This window comes from Carcharhinus amblyrhynchos, chromosome 5 (assembly GCF_965287045.1).
Source record: "Carcharhinus amblyrhynchos chromosome 5, sCarAmb.v2.hapA, whole genome shotgun sequence".
Taxonomy (NCBI): Eukaryota; Metazoa; Chordata; class Chondrichthyes; order Carcharhiniformes; family Carcharhinidae; genus Carcharhinus; species Carcharhinus amblyrhynchos.
In genome coordinates, this window is record NC_137328.1 from 114,357,132 (window position 1) to 114,377,159 (window position 20,028).

The following is a 20,028-nucleotide window of genomic DNA, read 5'->3' on the forward strand; positions in this document are numbered from 1 at the left end:
AGTCTTGGAATTCTGCAGCCGAGAGAGCTGTGAATGTTTGATTGTTGAACATATTCAAGACTGAAATTGGTAGATACTTGGGCACTCAGGGAATTTGGGGATAATACAGGAAGCTGCTGCTGATGTCAAAGACCAGACAAGATATTACTGGATGGAGGAATAGGTTTGATGGACAATTTGTACTATTCCTGCTCCTATCCCTTAAGGTCAGGTATAACAGCAGGAATTCAGATAAGGGCGGCACGGTGGCACAATGGTTAGCATTGGTGCCTCACAGCACAGGGGGACCTGGATTCAATTCTGACTTCGGGTCACTGTCTGTGTGGAGTATGCACATTCTCCCCATGTCTGATGGGTTTCCTCCAGGTGCTCCGGGTTCCTCCCACAATACAAAGATGTGCAGGTTAATTGATCCATTGTTTCAGGGGGATTACCTGGGGTTATGGGGATAGTGTGGGATTGTTGTTGGTGCAGGCTTGATGGGCCTTGAAGGGTCTCCTTCCGCACTGTAGAGATTCAATAACTCTAGGGACCAGTTAAATAGGGAGAGTTCAGACCGGACAGGTTAGCTCAGCAAGAATTTAGATAGGGACTAGTTAAAACAGAGTGAATTGACATTGCTGTAACTGTGCTTATTTTTCCATCCTGTTGCAGTGAACAGAGATTTGGAAGGGTGCCAAATACTCTGACTTCCCTGCAATGGGAGTGTAGCGTGAGCAGCCGGTAAGATCGCTGCCCAAGGACTAGTGATTCCCCAAGGCCAAAGCAGTTCAGGCCTACCTGTGCCTCTTTATCCTCCCCAACTCAGTGAGTCCAAGGTATGGTATCAGCTCAGGAGGAGGCCATTCAGCTCACCACACGTGTGCTGGCTCTTTGGAAGAGGTAACTGACTAGTCCCACCCACTGCACTCTCCCCCCCGCCACCCCACTGAAAATTTCCCATTATCAAATGTTAATCCAATTCCCAACTGAATCAGCTTCTATCAGCCTTTCAGACAGCAAGAAGTCTCACAACACCAGCTTTAAGTCCAATAGGTTTATCTGGTGGCGCAAGCCACAAGCTTTCAGAGCTCTGCTCCTTCATATCAGGTGAGTGGGAGCCGTGTTCACAAACAGGCATATAAAGACACAGCAACCTTTGCAAAACATGTCGGATTATCGATCATCTCAAGCGAGAACATCATCCACCAGGTACACGGTACTTACTCTTGCAACTCGACCAACATTGTCTACCTGATACGCTGCAAGAAATGACGTCCTGAGGCATGGTACACTGGGGAGACCATGCAGACGTTACGACAATGGATGAATGAACACCACTCGACAATCGCCAAGCAGGAGTGTTCTCTTCCTGTCGGGGAACACTTCAGCAGTCACAGACATTCAGCCTCTGATCGTCAGGAAAGCGTTCTCCAAGGTGGCCTTCACGACACAGGACAACGCAGAATTGCTGAGCAGAAACTGATCGCCAAGTTACGCACACATGAGGACGGCCTCAACTGGGATCTTGGATTCATGTCACACTATCTGTAACCCCCCACGACTTGCCTGGGCTTGCAAAATCTCACTAACTGTCCTGGCCGGAGACAATACCTATCTCTTTAATTTGTGCTTGGCCCTCTCTCCACTCACATTCTTTGTACCTTTAAGACTTATCTTGCAATTTTTTGTAAAATGAGTTTGTGTCTTGATATACCCTGTTGAAGGAGCAGCGCTCTGCAAACTTGTGGCTTGTGCCACCAAATAAACCTGTTGGACTTTAACCTGGTGTTGTGAAACTTCTTACTGTGCTTACCCCAGTCCAACGCTGGCATCTCCACCTCACAGCCTTTCAGACAGACAGAGCAGGTCAGCTCACAGCATTGCAGCGCCTGGCTGCAGTGTCCATGCTGACACTGACTAAGTCCATCAGTGGCTGGGACTTTATCGCTTTGAATGGCTCAGAACATTAACTCTGCCGCTGTGAGAACCTCCTTTTTAGCTTTGGAACACATTTTGAGTTTCTAAGCATTCGCAAGCAAATCTACTGAGAGACGTCTTTAAGAAATGAGCGTTACTAAAATCTGGACCTTTCACAGGTTCACGCGTGAATCACGTCACAGTCAAATCGCCATCAATGTGTTTCGCAAAATCTATATGTTGGTTGAAGATACATCGCAATCAAGTCTCAACTCCGGCTGAAATGTTTAAGTATGCACTGCCCTCACCTGGTATACTCGTAAAGTGCAGGTACAATGCTGTTGTAACATCTTCGAATGGCCAGTAACGCAGCAATATAGCCACAGAATATAAGCAGCTCATTCCGGAATCTGAAAAACGAGAACAGAGTTGGGTCATACCGCATGCAAGATTCGGTGCTTCCTTTTTATTTCTCTTTATTTTGGGCAAGTTCAGAAACAGGTTTATTTGGAATCACGAGCTTTCGGAGCGCTGCTCCTTCATCACCTGGATTCATTCGCTCACCTGATGAAGGAGCAGTGCTCCGAAAGCTCGTGATTCCAAACAAACCTGTTGGACTTTAACCTGGTGTTGTGAGACTTCTTACTGTCTCAAAAATGGAGAAATCTGTCCTATATATAAGACCCTTGTCCTATTTATAAGACCCTTGTCAGGCCTCATTTGGAGTACTGTGCGCAGTTCTGGTCGCCTCACTATAGGAAAGACGTAGAAGCTATTGAAAGGGTACAGAGGAGATTTACAAGGATGTTGCCTGGACTGGGAGGCATGCCTTATGAAGTTAGGTTGAGGGAGCTGGGTCTCTTTTCCCTGGAGAGACGAAGGTTGAGAGGCGACCTGATAGAGGTTTATAAAATGTTGAGAGGAATAGATAGGGTGGATGCTCAGAGGCTATTTCCCCGGGTTGAAATGGTCGCTACGAGAGGACACAGATTTAAGGTGCGGGGAGGAAAGTACAGAGGAGATGTTAGGGGTAAGTTTTTCACTCAGAGGGTGGTGAGTGAGTGGAATCGGCTGCCGTCAGTGGTGGTGGAGGCGAACTCGCTGGGGTCTTTTAAAAGACTTCTGGATGAGTATATGGGGTTTTATGGGATTGGGGGTTATAGATAGGTGTTGATGTGATCGGCGCAACTCGTGGGCCGAAGGGCCTGTTTGTGCTGTAGTGTTCTATGTTCTACGTTCTATATCTATTGCCCTTTCTACTAAGAGGACTAGATCCTTCCTATCCACTCTATCTATATCTCTCAATAATTCATACACTTTTCAAGTCTGCATGCATGTCCTTCACACTGTCAAGGGGATTGTAGAATGATGCACAAGGAAGTAAAGGCCCTCTGGGTACTGCCTCTCCTGTGAAAGAGCTCTGGAATTCCCTCCACTAACTTCTCACCTCTCTTTTTGCCTTTCAGGCGCTTCTCAAAACCTACCTCTTCAATCAGCTTTTGATAATCGGCCTTATTATCTCTACATGTGGTTTGGTATCAGATTTAGTTTGATGACTCTTCTGTGAGGTGCCTGTGGACACTTTATTTCTGTGGAAGGCACGCACTATATCAATATAACCTGTTGTTGATGATGTGACAACCTCAATCATGTGGTCAAATCCTGGACCAGAGTTTTAATCCATAACCCTTAAATGTGGATATAAATGCTGCTATTGATTGGAGGTACCAACACTGTGGTACAGTTTGTGTAGAATGGTACCATGGCATGGCTTGTTGCGTTAAAGGAACGTACTTACCTACTGATTATATAAAAACATAATTCCACGGGGTTCGCTTATGAACTGACATGTGGTTTATAGAATCATACAGTGCAGAAGAGGCCCTTTGGCCCATCAAGTCTGACCAACACACAAAAAACACCTGACCTCCCACCTAATCCCATTTACTAGCGCCTGGCCCATATGTTATCATAGAATCATAGAAACACTACAGTGCAGAAGAAGGCCATTTGGCCCATCGAGTCTGCAATGACCACAATCCCACCTAGGCCATACCCCCATATCTCTACATATTTTACCCCCAAACCCTCTAACCTACGCATCTCAGAACACTAAGGGGCAATTTTAGCATGGCCAATCAACCTGACCCGCACATCTTTGGACTGTGGGAGGAAACTGGAGCACCCAGAGGAAACCCATGCAGACACGAGGAGAATGTGCAAGCTCCACACAGACAGTGACCCAAGCCGGGAATCGAACCCAAGTCCCTGGAGCTGTGAAGCAGCAGTGCTAACCACTGTGCTACCGTGACATGCTAAGTGCTCATCCAGGTACTTTTTAAAGGATGTGAGGTAACCCGCTTCTATCACCCTCCCAGGCAGCATATTCCAGACCATCACTACCCTCTGGGTAAAAAAGATTTTCCTCACATCCTTGAACACCTCGTGACTGACCCTTCAACGAAAGGGAGCAGCCAAAATTTTACCATCTGCTGTGGTGGGATTTGAATCTGGGTCCCCAGAGCAATGACCTGAAGCTGCTGGATTATTGCCCCACTGACAATAACACCACACCACTGCCTCCCCATTGGTCCACAATGCTGGTATACACATATTGCGGGTGGCTGTATACCAAACCAACATTGTGTGTCACAAAACAAACATGGTGGCACATTGGTCAGCACTGCTGCCTCACAGCACCAGTAACCTGGATTTGATTCCCGGATTGGGTCACTGTCTGTGCACGGTATGCATGTTCTCCTTGTGACTCTGTGGGTTTCCTCCGGGCGCTCCTGTTTCCTTCCACAGTCCAAAAGATGTGCAAGTTGAGTGCATTGGCTAGTGTCAATTCTCCCTCAGAGTAACCCAACAGGTGCTGGAGTGTGGTGACTAGGAGATTTTCACAGTAATTTCATTGCAGTGTTAATATAAGCCTACTAGTGACACTAATAGATTAACTAATCATTCAGCAACAATCTAGGCTACCATTCCTCTATCTCATTGTTAACCCAGTGGAATGACACTTTTATAGGCAGTGAGTAATTAAAGCACAGAGGTTATAATGCAGTATGTTTGATCATTGCCATTATCAGTCACTGCGGCAAACACCACTTTAGGCAGCACATTAAATCTGATAACTTAGTGGCACGACTGCCTCAGAGTGGCAGGGGCCCGGGATCGATTCCTGGCTTTGGTCACTGTTTGTACAGAGTTTGCATGTTCTCCCCGTGTCTGTGTGGGTTTCCTCCAGATGCTCTGGTTTCCTCCCGCAGTCCGAAAGACGTGCTGGTTAGTTGAATCGGCCATGCTAAATTCTCCCTCAGTGCACCTGAACAGGCGCTGGAGTGTGGCGACTAGGTGCCACACTCCATTGCAGTGTTAATGTAAACCGACTTGTGACACTGATCAATAAACTTCAAGCCCAGGAGGCTGCTTTGCAGTTGAATAAGCAGCAGCACTTGCATTCTAACTTACTCACTATACTTGTGTAGCATCAGCCGGTCAGTGCGAATGTAACTGAGCAGGTCCAGGATCCCGTGCACGGAGTCCAAGTTCCAGTCAGAGCTACTTAGCTGTTCTGTCGGGTAGGGAAAGGCAAAAGTCAGCCAGCTGACAGACCGTGGGCCACCTTTCTAACAGAAGACATTATTAACCATTTGTTGCAACAGGTGATTCTCTGTGAAGCAGCAAGATAACAACAGATTTCTCAAAAAGTACTTTGCATTTTATTTTTTATTTGTGGGACATGGGTGTCGCTGGCTGGCCAGCATTTATCGCCCATCCTTAGTTACCTGAGGGCAATTGAGAGTCAACCACATTGTTGTGGTTCTGGAGTCACGTGTAGGCCAGACCAGGTAAGGGCGGCAGATTTCCTTCCCTAAAGGACATTAGTGATCCAGATGGGTTTTTCCGACAATCTCCAATGGTTTCATGGTCATCAGTAGATTCTTAATTCCAGTTTATTTTTATTGAATTCGCATTCCACCTGCTGCCTTGGCAGGATTCAAAGTTGTGTCCTCAAAGCATTAGTTGAGTTTCTGGATTACTATCGCGTGATAATACCACCAGGCCATCCCTTTTGGTATTCTAAAAGTTGGAATAGTAAAGAAGGAAGGGAGTTGGATTGGTCCTTGAGCAGGCCAGAAATTACTTTATATTGAAGATAAATGTCTTTACACATCCTCCTTGGTCCACATGATCTCCAGGATTTGGCTTGATCACAGAGAAACATAGACGATAGGAACAGGAGGTGGCTTTTTGGCTCTTTAAGCGTGTTTCCCCCATTCATTATGACTATGGCCAATCATCCAGCTCAATAGCCTGATCCTGCCTTACCCCATATCCTTTGATCCCCCTTCGCCTCACTAAACCTCGCCAATATGACGTCACCCTGGCTAGGGGGTGAATTTACTGAAGTGGGTGGTACAGTATCACTGGGAAACACTTCAATAAGGTGTTAATTTATTGAAATGAGATTCCTGACCTTTCTGACCGGCAAGATTTTTGTTTCCTGACTGTTGCGATATTTTGTTTCCAAATAATTGTTTGTACTTGTGGTGAACGTGGTCACAAATTCATAGCCTTACTTATGCCACAAGTTTCATTTTCACTGCTTTTCAATGTCTATTCCATATTTCAGTTCAAGGCGCTGGTTCTTTATGCAGTTTGTTTACTTTTCTCTGAATCCACACCCAGGCTCAACCAATTGAGCACAGTGAGCATCAATAATAAACAAACTCAGATAATCAAATACAAAACAACTGAACACTACAGTGGTCTTGTCAGCGTAAGCCACATCCAGAGAATGAATTAACACAAACTGTGGAGAAACGATCAGAGAAACACTGCATCCTCATTCATTTTAGAGCATTACATATTTTAATTACGGAACAATTAGCGAGGTAACTGTAATCAAATGAGCTTACCTTTAACGTAAAGAAGGCCAATTGGAAGTGCTTTTTCTGGCACAGGACTCAATAAGTAATATTTTACTGCTTGGAACGTGTCCCCTTCATTTTGATATGTTTCTGCAATTTGCAAACATTCTTCTGAGGTTGGTAAGTGACACTGTGAGGAGATTTTTACATAACACGTCAATCACAGCATCAAGAAACCTGATAAAAAATAAACCTTCATTACAAAGAACATAAGAAAGAGGTGCTGAGGTTATCCATTCGTCCCCTCAAGCATGTGCTGCCTATTGATAAATCATGGTCGGACATGGATGACACGGTGGCACAGTGGTTAGCACTGCTGCCTCACAGCATCCAGGGACCCGGGTTCAATTCCGGTCCTGGGTCACTGTCTGTGTGGAGTCTGCACTTTCTCTCTCTGTCTGCATGAGTTTCCTCTGGGTGCTCCGGTTTCCTCCCTCAGTCCCAAGATATGCAGGTTAGGTGGATTACTCATGCTAAATTGCCCTTAGCGTCCCAAGATGTGTAGGTTAAGAGGATTAATGGGGTAAGTAAGTGGGGTTATAGATCCTGGGTGGGTGTTGTGCTGGACAGTTGGTGCAGACTCGATGGGCTGAATGGTCTCCTTCTGCACTGTAGGGATTCTATGATCTAGGTCAATGCCCGTGCTACCCAATATCCCTGAGTACTCCCAACATCTATTGACACCTGCCTTGAATATACCCATCACCTGAGTATCCAAAAGATAGAGAATGCTGAAGGCTCACAATCCTGAAGTGAAGGAACTTCTTCTTATCTCAATCCTGAATGTCTGACCCCGTATCATGAATGATGAGGCCTAGTTCCAGACTTGACTAACAGGTTAAAAAAGTCACCTCTCTTTCTAAACTCCAGAGAATACAGCCTATTCTGCCCATCTCTGCTCATTGGACATTGGGCAGCATGGTGGTTAGAATAGCGCCAAGGACCCAGGTTCAATTCCGGCTTCGGTCACTGTCTGTGTGGAGTTTGCACTTTCTCCCCGTGTCTGCGTGAGTTTTCTCCCACAGTCCAAAGATGTGCAGGTTAGGTGGATCAGCCATGCTAAATTGACCTTAATGTCAGGGGGATTAACTAGGTAATTAACTAGGTTGCAACTACTTCAAGGAACTACATTCTTCTGTTACAAAAGAGACCATAACATTTGTGGATTCTTCAGATTTTGGTCCCATTAAATTTTATCAGTGTCACACGTAGGCTTACATTTACACTGCAATGAAAGGATTGTGAAAATCCCCAGTTGCCACAGTGTTCAGGTACACTGAAACCAGAGCATCCACCTGCTAAACTTACGCAGACACCAGGAGAAAGTGCAGACTCCACACAGACAGTGACCCAAGCTGGGAATCGAACCTGGGTCCATAGTGCTGTGAGGCAGCAGTGCTAACCACTGTGCCAGCCGATATGTAATTGCAGCAAAAAATCCTTATTCTTAAACTACCACCCCCTTTCACTAAAGACTGAAATTTGTCACCCTAATTGTTGACTGTGTTTGCATGTTAATCTTTTGTGACTCATGTACAAAGACACCCAACTCCTTTCAAATGCCAACAATGACTAGATTCTCACATTAAACATTCTGTTTCCCTCTTCTTTGAGAGTTTGTCACTCAGGTAACCTGCCAATATCTCTTTGCAGACACATGCTCCTCATAAGTAACTTTCCCACCTGGTTTTGTATTATCAGCAAACCTGGTTGGATTACACTCTAAGTTTTAGTTGATTTATTAGTGTCACAAGTAGGCTTACATTAACATTGCAATGACATTACTGTGAAAATTCCCTAGTCGCCGCACTCCGGCGCCTGTTCAGGTACTCTGAGGGAGAATTTAGCATGGCCAAAGCATCTAAGCAGCACATCTTTCAAACTGTGGGAGGAAACCGAAGCACCCGAAGGAAACCCACGCAGACACAGGGAGAACGTATCGACTTCGCACAGTGACCCAAGCCGGAAATCGAACCCGGGTCCCTGACGTTGTGAGGCAGCAGTGCTAACCTCTGTGTCACCTGTGGTTAGCCCTGTCACTCGGTCACTTTATTCTGAATTGGCTGCAATTCTCCAACGTCACCCGGTTGGGATTCTCTGGTGCCGCTGCAGTGAATGGAATTTTGGCTGAGTGCCAAACTCTCCATTCCCTCTGGTGTGTGAGACTGGAGAATTCCAATCCTGATTTAGACGCTGATCAATCAGGCTTAAGATCTTCACTTGAGTTTATTTCTTCTCCACATTAGAATTTGGAAAGGGCCTCCCCATATTCAGGATTCTGCAGCAGCCCTCAAAACGTCACCACTCTTGTCACCGTAATACCTGCACAGCACCAATAATTGGTGGACTTTTCATTGTGGATCACAGTGGAGCAAAAGTGCTCCATCTAGCCTTACTCCTGACCCCATCCCACCACCACCCAGATGCCCCGAAGATCCAAAGTGAAACTTTCAAGATGACCTTCTACAGGCCTCACTGTTCATAGAGTCATAGAGATTTACAGCATGAAAACAGGCCCTTCAGCCCAACTCATGCCAGCCTTTTTTTTAATCACCAAGCTAGTCCCAATTGCCCGCGTTTGGCCCATATCCCTCTACATGCTTTTTAAAAGACAGAATTATACCCAACTCTAGTACTATCTCTGGCAGCTCATTCCAGACACTCACCACCCTCTGTGTGAAAAAATTGCCCCTCTGGATCCTTTTGTATCTCTCCCCTCTCACCTTAAACCTATGCCCTCTAGTTTTAGACTCCCCTACCTTTGGGAAAAAGATGTCGACTGTCTACCTTATCTATGTCCCTCACTGCTTTGTAGACCTCTATAAGGTCACCCAGTTCAGGCCGAGATTAATTTCTAACTCATTGAGGAATCTAGTGGGAAGCTCCTCTTTTCAAACTGTTTCTTCCCCTCCCCTTTCTCTCAACTCCCCTTCATTGTGCCATGCAATAAAAAGGATTGACGGGCATCTGCAACCAGAGCTCCACTGTGCCCGCTCTGTAACTGGCTGCCACTTCTTATCCACTCCGCCCGGGGATGGTCGACCTCGTGAAGCCTGGCCTCCCTCCCAAAGAGCTTAACAACCCATCAAGGGGAAAACAGTACCTGCAACGTCCTGATGTTCCACACTGCCAAAAAATCACAGCACAATGTGTTTCCAGTACATACGCATCAATGTGCGTGTCTCCGGTTCTGTGTCTTCCAAGCAGAAAATAACCAAAGAAACCCCAGCAATAAAACTCTCCAGTAATCGAAGGGCGTCAGTCTGCATTAACAAGGCATCAGCTACCCCCCTGTCTACTCCCCTCACCTCCCCCACCGTCCACTCTGTCCCCAAGGCAATGTCCTATATTGGAACAGCAGCGAGCCAACACCCAGTCTGAAACTGGTTTACTGCAGTTTGTTTTCAAGTTGTGTATGCCAAAAACTGCTGAGAAGCATCAAGGAAGAACAAAATGGAAACAGCTCCATATTGGGTTAAATATGTCCACCGATTGTTTGTGGGACATGGGCGTCGCTAGCTGGCCAGCATTTATTGCCCATTCTTCGTTGCCCCTGGAGAGCAGTTAAGAGACAACCACATTGTTCTGGAGTCACACGTAGGCCAGACTGGGTAAGGACAGCAGATTTCCTTTCCTAAACCAGACTGGTTTTTCCAGGAATCAACAATCGCTTCATGGGAAGCAGTACATTCTTAATTCCAGACATTTTTTATTGAATTCAAATTCCACTTTCTGCCATGGCGGGTTTCGAACCCAGATCCCCAGAACATTATTTGAGTTTCTGCATTAATGATCTAGTGCCACATTGGTCAGCACTGCTGCCTCACAACACCAGGGATCTGGGTTCGATATCCCGCTTGGCTCACTGACTGTGTAGAGTTTGCACATTCTCCCTGTGTCTGTGTGGGTTTCCTCCAGGTGCTCCAGTTTCCTCCCACAGTCCAAAGATGTGTGGGTTAAGTGAATTGACCATGGTAAATTTTCCCTCAGTGTATCTAAACATGTACGACTAGGGGATTTTCACAGTAACTTCATTGCAGTGTCAATGTAAGCCTACTTGTGATGAATAAATTAACTTTAACTTTAGTGATAATACCACTAGGTCAGTGCTTCCCTGAGGTCGTGTGGATGCTCCATGGAGTTGTGGGTTTATAAACTGCTGTCTAAAGGCGGATGGGCAGGAAAGGAGGGAAGGTGCAGGCTGTCCACAGACCTGACAGGCTGTCCTCCAAATGGTGTTCAACTTCATTGCTGAGTACCGTATTATTGGTTGCCTTGTCAAACTGCTCAAGGTGGCTAGGACTGGAGACATTAAAGATGGTAGCAAAAGGAGGAAAGAGGGAGGTTAAGGGAAGGGCTTAACAGAGGACAGTAAACAGAAGGGGTTAAGGAAAGGGGAGGGTTAAAGAGCAGCGAAAGGGAATAGAGAGGTGAAAATGGGCGAAGGGGGCAAGGCATTAAAAAGGGAAGAGAGATAAAGGAGGGGTAAAGAGACATGGGGCTGGACCCGCTGAGGGGGATGCAACAGGCCAGCCAAAAGTTCATTGGCTTTCTGGGGCATCCCGGCGGTGGGCGGGACTGGAAAATCCCAGCCAAAAGGTGAAAGGAAAGAGCGGGCTAATGAGTACTTTGAGAGGGGGTTAAAGACAGATGAGCACTGGTCTCCTCCTGCCCCGTCTTGGCTGGACCTACCGTGGGGGATTCGGCAGACCAGGAAAACTTGCCCTGACTTTCGATGGGACCAAGTGGTCCCGGCATGGGCAGGGCAGGAATATTCCCCAAGGAATTGAAAAGAGGATGGAGGGAGTGAGAGGGGAAGCGAGGAGGGCAATGGGAAAAGTACAGGAAAATCATTGAAAAGAAGTCTGGACTGACAACTGTAGAGAAAAGAAATCTTGCTCCCTGTGCTGCAGTTTAGTCTTATTCCAGAAAATGGGACAACGATCCCAAACTTTACCTTCTCGTGAAGATCGTTCACCTCTGCAAGGCTTCCTGGGTAGAACGCATTTAGCTTTATCAACAACAACTCACTATCAGGTATCATGGCCAGTAAGTCAGCGGCTAGGTCCCTGCAAAAAACATCAAACAATAATTCAACAAAACTTAACAAGAGAAATGGATCCATTGGACCAGGGTCATTCCATCAGGAGTGAAGCAAGAACAACACAGCAGATGCTAAATATCTGAGATCAAAAGCAGAAAGTGTTGTGAGTTCTCGGCAGGTCAGGCAGCGCGTGCACATTTTACATATACATTCATAACTTAGGTACACACAGCACACCATGATTTCAGGACAGAATTAATGATTTAGCTGGAACAAGGTTGGGCTGAATTCCAACGTGGTGGCTCAGTGGTTCATAGAATCTTACAGTGCAGAAGGAGGCCATTTGGCCCATTAAGTCTGCAGCGACCACAATCCCACCCAGGCCCAAGATCTGTAGGTTCAGTGGATCAACAGAGTAAATACGTGGGGTTACGGGAATAGGGTGGTCCTCGGTGAGATGCTGCTCTGGAGTGTCAGTGCAGATTTGATGGACTAAATGGTCTCCTTTTGCACAATAGGAATTCTCTGAGTCTGGGAAAACAAGTGTTAAGAGAAAAAAAAACCCCAGCAAAATTAGCATTTAATTGTGGAATTGAGTTCATGTTATTGACCATTCCCCAAAACTGAAAAGCATGATGGATAAATGGTTTTACATGTCAGACATGTGTTCTGGGCCTTTGTCCACAGACTCGACATTAATTAAAAATCATTCAGTGCAACCTTCCCCCCACTGCCTCTTGTGACAAAAAAATCCATCTTTCCTCCCGGTTTCAGTCATGCTTGTAACAGATGTGCTTTTGCATTTATTTAAAACCTTTCAATGAGTTCCATCATTGATCTTTAAATGTGTCCAACCAAATGTGTTAAAAATCGCACAATGAATTCTGCACAGCTGCAGCAGTACAATCAGTGCGTATAGAATAGATCATTGACTCCCTACGGTACAGGATGAGGCCATTCGGCCCATCAAGTCTATACCAACCACAATCCCACCCAGTCCTATTCCCGTCACCCCACCCATCGAGTTGAGGAGGAACTTCTTCACTCAAAGGGTGGTGAATCTCTGGAATTCTCTGCCCACTGAAGTGGTGGAGGCTACCTCGCTGAATATGTTTAAGTCACGGGTAGATAGGTTTCTGATAGACAAGGGAATTAAGGGTTATGGGCAGAAAGCGGGAAAGTGGAACTGATCCACTTCAGATCAGCCATGATCTTATTGAATGGCGGGGCAGGCTCGAAGGGATAGATGGCCTACTCCTGCTCCTATTTCTTATGTTCTTATGCTCTTACCCTGACACCAGAGTCAAATTAGCACGGCCAATCTACCTAACCCGCACACCTTTGGACTGTGGGAGGAAATTGGAACACCCGGAGGAAACCCGTACATCTGAAAGATGTGCTGTTTAGATGCTTTGACCCGAACAGGCACCAGACTGTAGCGACTAGGGGAATTTCACAGCAACTTCATTGCAGTGTTAATGTAAGCCTTACTTGTGACTAATAAATAAACTTTAAATAAAAAAACCCAAGCACAGGGAGAAAGTGCAAACTCTGCAAAGACAGTGACCCGAGACCAGATTTGAACTTGGGTCCCTAGCGCTGTGAGGCAGCAGTGCTAACCACAGTGCCACTGTGCCACCCCAGTTGTTGTCAATAACTTCATTCCAATTTGAAGATGCACAATTCCTTTAATGCTTTTTAGCTTCATTGGTTAAACAGCACGCAGAATTGAACAACCATGCAAGGTTACTATAGATTGTAGGCTTGACAAATCAGCAGCTCCACTGCAGTGCTTCACTATCCCTGCATGATTCTCCACTCACCAAGGTTCACAAACAGAAAGCCAATCGGGAAATAGTAACCACCATCGTTCCCGATGGAATCATGGGGAGCTTTTCTGGGCAGCACCAATGTGTATGACTTATAATTAATTGTCAAACTTATTGGAAAACACCGCAAACCAAGCAACAGGGGCAATCTTTGTCGCTATGCGAGTTCAGGGAGTCCACGTGCAATTACAAGAGCAAACAGCTAATGTTTATGCTTCTACCAACTACGGGAATACCTGTATCCAACAAATGGAAAGCTAGGAGCAGAAGGTTAAAAACAAAAGTAAGTAAACTAGTCACGCTTTCTGAAATGACAGCACAAACAAACCCTGTAAGAGATGAGCAAACAACACTCGTGCCATACATGTGGCGCTGAATAATTTGTGGCCCAGTGATTGAGAGAACATTGTGTCGCGGATTGGGCAGGATGGAGCCATAGGTAGCTCCACATAACCAGAGCCACTGCAATTTCAAAAGGTACTTAATGACATGAAGCTCCTGGAGGCATCTCAATGCACAATGCATGAGCATTTTCAAACACAAATGATTTGATTGTATACCTAGCTGCTGTTGCTGTCCATGCCACTATGCGTTCATATTTTTGGTTGCCTTGTTTTCCTGCATCACAGTAGGAACTGTGTTTCAACAATGCTTCACTAGCTGTGAAGGGCTTTGGGATGGCGTTAAATGGAAAATACAAAGGGTGGCACAGTGGTTAGCACTGCTGCCTCACAGTGCCAGGGACCCAGGTTCAATTCCTGGCCTGGATCACTGTCTGTGTGGAGTCTGCACATTCTCCATGTGTCTGCGTGGGCTTTCTCTGGGTGCTCCAGTTTCCTCCCACAGTCCAAGAGACATGCTGGTTAGGTGCATTAGCCTTGCTAAATTCTCTCTCTGTGTACCCGAACAGTGGTTGGAGTGTGGCAACTAGGGGATTTTCACAAGAACCTCATTGCAGTGTTAATGTAGGTTACTTGTGACACCACTTAAACAATATAAATGTAAGTTCTTAAGCTCCCGATCTTGTTTGTGCCATTGCGATAGCGGCATTGTGGCGACTAAAGGATTTTCATATTAACTTAATTGCAGTGTTAATGTAAGCCGACTTGTGGCATTAAAAAATGAAGTGAAAATCTGGACTGGGAAGAAGATGTAATCAAGGGGGAAATCATTCCCTTATTGAAAGAAAGAACTGGGAGTTAAAGATTACGGGGGCGGGGGTGGGAGGGGGGTGTCTGCGGCTGTCAGACTTTTGAGCAGACTTACCTTGCATTAAGCTGGTCTTTCTCTACACCCTAGCTACGACTGCAATGTTACATTCTGCGCTTTCTCCTTTCCTTCTCTATGAACGGTATGTTTTGATTGTATAGCACACAAAAAACAATAATTTTCACTGTATGTTAATATATGTGACAATAATAAGTCAAGTCAAATCAAATCAAATCAAATCAAATCAAAAAGATCTAAGCTTCAGCATCAATTTGACAGATGGTATTTCTAACAATACAGCTCTTCCACTGAAGGGTCAACATAAATTATGTACACACATCTCTATACTGGGGACTGATCCACAGCCTTCTCACTCAGAGACTCCTCCCCTGAGCCAGGTTAACACTGGCACATCACCTATAATTCCTAACTCCTGTGGCCCGCTTATTGGAAGAGGAAGAAAATGAACACCATCATCAGAAAACTCTGAAGCCTGGAATTGTTGAGAATGATAAGGGCTGGGATTCTCCAGCTGGTCAGACCAGGGGAATTCTCTGGTTCTGCTGCTGTGAACAGAGATTTGGCTGAGCATCAAAGGTAGAGTCTGCGTGTTCCTGCCTTCGTGGTAGATGTTCGAAAATCCGCAGCACTATTTGAAGAGAATGAGAATAAAGGACTTCTCATTCTCCCCAGCCCAGTACCACTGGAAAACAGGTAAAGCTGTTGCAGCAAAAAAACAGAAAACGCTGGAAAATCTCAGCAGGTCTTACAGCATCTGTGTATAAAAGAGTGTATAAAGCCAATGTTTCGAGTCTAGGTGGCCCTTCTCAGAGCTGGCTCTGATGAAGGGTCATCTAAGGTTATCTGGACTCGAAACGTTGGCTCTACTCTATCCCTGATGTGGATGTGCCGGTGTTGGACTGGGGTAAACACAGTAAAAAGTCTGGCAACACCAGGTTTTAGTCCAACCGATTTATTTGATAGTAAACTCACAAGCTTTCGAGGGGACTCCCTCTTCATCAGGTGAATGGAGAGTTCTGGCCTCGGACAGAGCATATAAAGCACAGACAGTTTAGAGATTACTGATTAGAATGCGAATCTTTACACCTAACCTGCTGTTCGAACAGCACCTGACGAAGAGGGAGTCCCCTCGAAAGCTTGTGAGTTTACTATCAAATAAATCGGTTGGACTAAAACCTGGTGTTGCCAGACTTTTTACTGCGTCTACTCTATCCCCACAGGCCTGCTCAGATTTACCAGCATTTTTCTATTTTCGTTTCAAATTTCAGTGTCCGCAGTATTTTGCTTATATCATAAATATTATATCATTGCTTCTCCTGAAATTCTATGCAGGATTTTGTATATTTGCTATCATTTTATTGAGATTAAGATGTTAATGAGCCGTATATTTGTGTGTCATGTTCCTGGGGAGGGACAGTCGTCTTTGGACCTATTGTCCCTGAAGCTCTCCAGCACTCGGGGTCTCCCTCGTGTCATCTCCAAATCATTCGTAGGCGAATGGATAGAGTTTAATTGCTGCGGATTACTCAGCAATTATCTGCATATCATGCAACCACCAGGGTCATTTTTTATGACCAGCAATTCCAATGCTAACATGTAAAATGTTGTGGGATATTCCTGAAAAGATGAATAACATGCAACTAACAGCCATAAAATGTACACCCCAGAACATTATTTAAACCCTTCCCTCTCCCACGCCCTCAGGTCTTTCTTTCCTGTCACAGACTCCATCATAAATTGATAATTTTACGAATTGATTTTAACTTGTTTGTACGACCAGGTCACAGTGCTTTGAGTCTATTTGCATTTGAAGTAATACTGATCCTTATCATTTGCAGACAAGGGTTCACTCAGAACTATGGCAGAATTACTACAGAAATCATGTTCGGCTTAATAATCAATGTGGCTGTTGTCCACGTCTTGGCAAAAAAAACACAGGGGCATTTTGTGTTAATGTTCCAGGATTCTGGCCCATCGACAGTGAAGGAACAGAGATATAATTCCAAGTGAGGATGGTGAGTGACTTGGAGGGGAACTTGCAGGGGGTGCAGTTCCTATGCATCTACTGCTCTTGTCCTTCTAGATAGTGCAGGTCATGGTTTGGAAGGTGTTGCCAAAGGAGTCTTGTTGAGTTGTTGCAGTGCATTTTGTAGATAGTACACACTGCTGCCATTGTGCACCAGTGGTGAAGGGAGTAGATGGAACCCAGTCAAGTGGACTGCTCTACGCTACATGATGTTGAGTTGAATTGAGTGTTGCAGGATTTGCACCTACCCAGGCAAGTGTTGATGGATTCCATCACACTCCTGACTTGTGACAGGCTTTTAGAAGTCAGGAGCTGAGTTACTTGCCTCAGAACTCCCAGCGTCTGACTTGATCTTGTAGCTACAGCATTTATATGCCTGTGCTATAACATTCTATAATTACTGTGATTCAATGACCCTTGGCACACAGTTCACAGGAAATTTGGCATGTTGCTACGACTCTCATCAACTTTTACAGGTGCAACATGTAAATCATTCTTTCTGGTTGTATCACAGCTTGGTCTGGCTCCTGCTCTGCCCAAGAAGACAAGAAACTACAAAGGGCCGTGAATGAAGCCCAGTCCATCACACAAACCAGCCTCCCATCCACTGTCACTGTCTACACTTCCCGCTGCCTCGGAAAAGCAGCCAGCATAATCAAGGACTCTATGCACTCAGTCATTCTCTCTTCCACTTTCTTCCATCAGAAAAAAGGTACAAAAGTCTAAGGTCATGTACAAACTGACTCAAGAACAGCTTCGCCCTGCTGCCATCAGACTTGAATGGACCTACCTTGCACAAAGTTGATCTCTCTCTATACCCTACCTATGACAGTAACACTACATTCTGTACCCTCTCGTTTTCTTCTCTACGAATGGGATGCTTTGTTTCTATAGTGTGCAAGAAACAATACTTTTCACTGTTTGTTAATACATAGAACATAGAACACTACAGCACAAACAGGCCCTTCGGCCCACGAGTTGCGCCGATCACATCAACACCTACCAATCTATTGACCTATCTATAACCCCCAATCCCATTAAACCCCATATACTCATCCAGAAGTCTTTTAAAAGACCCCAGCGAGTTCGCCTCCACCACCACTGACGGCAGCCGATTCCATTCACTCACCACCCTCTGAGTGAAAAACTTACCCCTAACATCACTTCTGTACTTTCCTCCCCGCACCTTAAGTCTGTGTCCTCTCGTAGCGACCATTTCAACCCGGGGAAATAGCCTCTGAGAATCCACCCTATCCATTCCTCTCAACATTTTATAAACCTCTATCAGGTCGCCTCTCAACCTTCGTCTCTCCAGGGAAAAGAGACCCAGCTCCCTCAACCTAACTTCATAAGGCATGCCTCCCAGTCCAGGCAACATCCTTGTAAATCTCCTCTGTACCCTCTCAATAGCTTCTACGTCTTTCCTATAGTGAGGCGACCAGAACTGCGCACAGTACTCCAAATGAGGAGATGCACATGTGACAATAATAAATCAAGTCAAACCAAATTATCAAAGTTGTTACCTTTAACCAGCTCTGTGCACTCACCATGTTGTTGTTAACATGCACCTCCGGGCCAGAAGTTCCAGGGCGTAGTTTGTCACAGGCATGGCGCTATCTCCAAGCACTGTTCCCACACAAACCGCCAGCTCCAGCTCATTTCCACGGATCAGGTTTGACATCGCCAGCTGTGTTCAAAGGGAAAGAGTCGTCCAAGTTATCAATGTATCTTAGGCTCTCAATAACAATTTTCGGAGAAAGTTTGAGGAGGTATATTCTATGTACGGTCTAATGCCCTGAACCTTAGCAGCTCAGATTCTCCGGTGTTGCTGTGGGGAATGGAGTTTTGGCTGGGTGCCAAATTCTCTGTTTTCGCTGGCAGCGGGGCAAGAAAGATGAGATTGGACAATCCCACTCTAAATCTGTGTAGCAGCATGTCTTGAAATTAAAATGATGCCTTAACTTTAAGCATGTATCCTCATAGGGCCTAATTTGACTGACATTTGGTGGCGGTGTTTTATACTTCAGTCAGGAATTCCAAGTTGCTCTAGCAACATATACACACACAATGTAGCTTAGAGCGATGGATAGCGATGGTACAGGCTCTAATGTTCTTTCCACCACAAGGCCATGATCATAATGAATGGAGGATCAGGCTCGAGGAGCCAAATGGCCTACCCCTGATTCTGGTTCTGCGTTTCTAAGGCTGACCAGGAATCTCTCTCACTCCCGCTACCTGCCTGTTTTGGCCACATTATGAATGCACCTTCCTCGGTTAGCAAATCCTGAGGTGGGACTCCAACCCAGAGCTTCTGGCTCAGAAGCAGAGGCCAGAATTCTCCCGTCGGTTGGGTCTTCCAGCCCCACTGAAGTAATTGTGAGTTTGAATTACCCAATACATCCACTATGGTCGAAAGCCTCTTGGATGGGGCTGGAAAACTCAGCAAATTTATTTATTGACTACAGCTCAGCCTTCAACACCATTATTCCGGCAAAACTCATCCACAAGCTCCGTGGCCTGGGGCTCGGCTCCTCCCTCTGCGACTGGATCCTTGACTTTCTAACCCACAGGCCACAATCAGTAAGGATAGGCAACAACGTCTCTTCCACAATCATCCTCAACACCGGTGCCTCACAAGGCTGTGCTCTCAGCCCCTACTATACTCCTTATACACCCATGACTGTGTGGCCAAGTTCCCCTCCAACTCGATTTTCGGGTTTCTGATGGCACCACCGTAGTGGGTTGGATCTCAAACAATGATGAGACAGAGTACAGGAATGAGATAGAGAACATAGTGAACAGCTACAGCGACAATAATCTCTCCCTCAATGTCAACATAATGAAGGAGCTAGTCATTGACTTCAGGAAGCATAGTGGAGACTATGCCCATGTCTACATCAACAGATATAAAGTTGAAATGGTCGAGTGCTTCAAGTTTCCAGATGTCCAGATCACCAACAACCTGTCCTAGCCCCTCCATGCCAATATTATAGTCAAGAAAGCCCACCTCTACTTTCTCAGGAGTCTAAGGAAATTTGGCACGTCAGCTACGACTCTCGCTAA

The 20,028-nt window shown here is 45.6% G+C and overlaps 1 protein-coding gene across 4 annotated transcripts in view; it reads right to left on the reverse strand.

The window, feature by feature from the left end:
• The window catches only part of wdr17 (WD repeat domain 17), a 122,628-nt gene that overhangs the window by 23,749 nt on the left and 78,851 nt on the right, over positions 1-20,028 (reverse strand). For 2 of the 4 annotated variants that reach the window (XM_080189450.1, XM_080189448.1), the window contains 6 exons: positions 18,513-18,652; positions 13,946-13,966; positions 11,794-11,905; positions 6,825-6,966; positions 5,374-5,476; positions 2,208-2,309 (listed from right to left, as the gene is read on the reverse strand). In XM_080189450.1, coding sequence (XP_080045576.1) covers positions 2,208-2,309; positions 5,374-5,476; positions 6,825-6,966; positions 11,794-11,905; positions 13,946-13,966; positions 18,513-18,652 — 620 coding nt within the window. The remainder of the gene's footprint in view (positions 1-2,207; positions 2,310-5,373; positions 5,477-6,824; positions 6,967-11,793; positions 11,906-13,945; positions 13,967-18,512; positions 18,653-20,028) is intronic. The other 2 variants (XM_080189451.1, XM_080189449.1) reach the window with 2 other exon arrangements.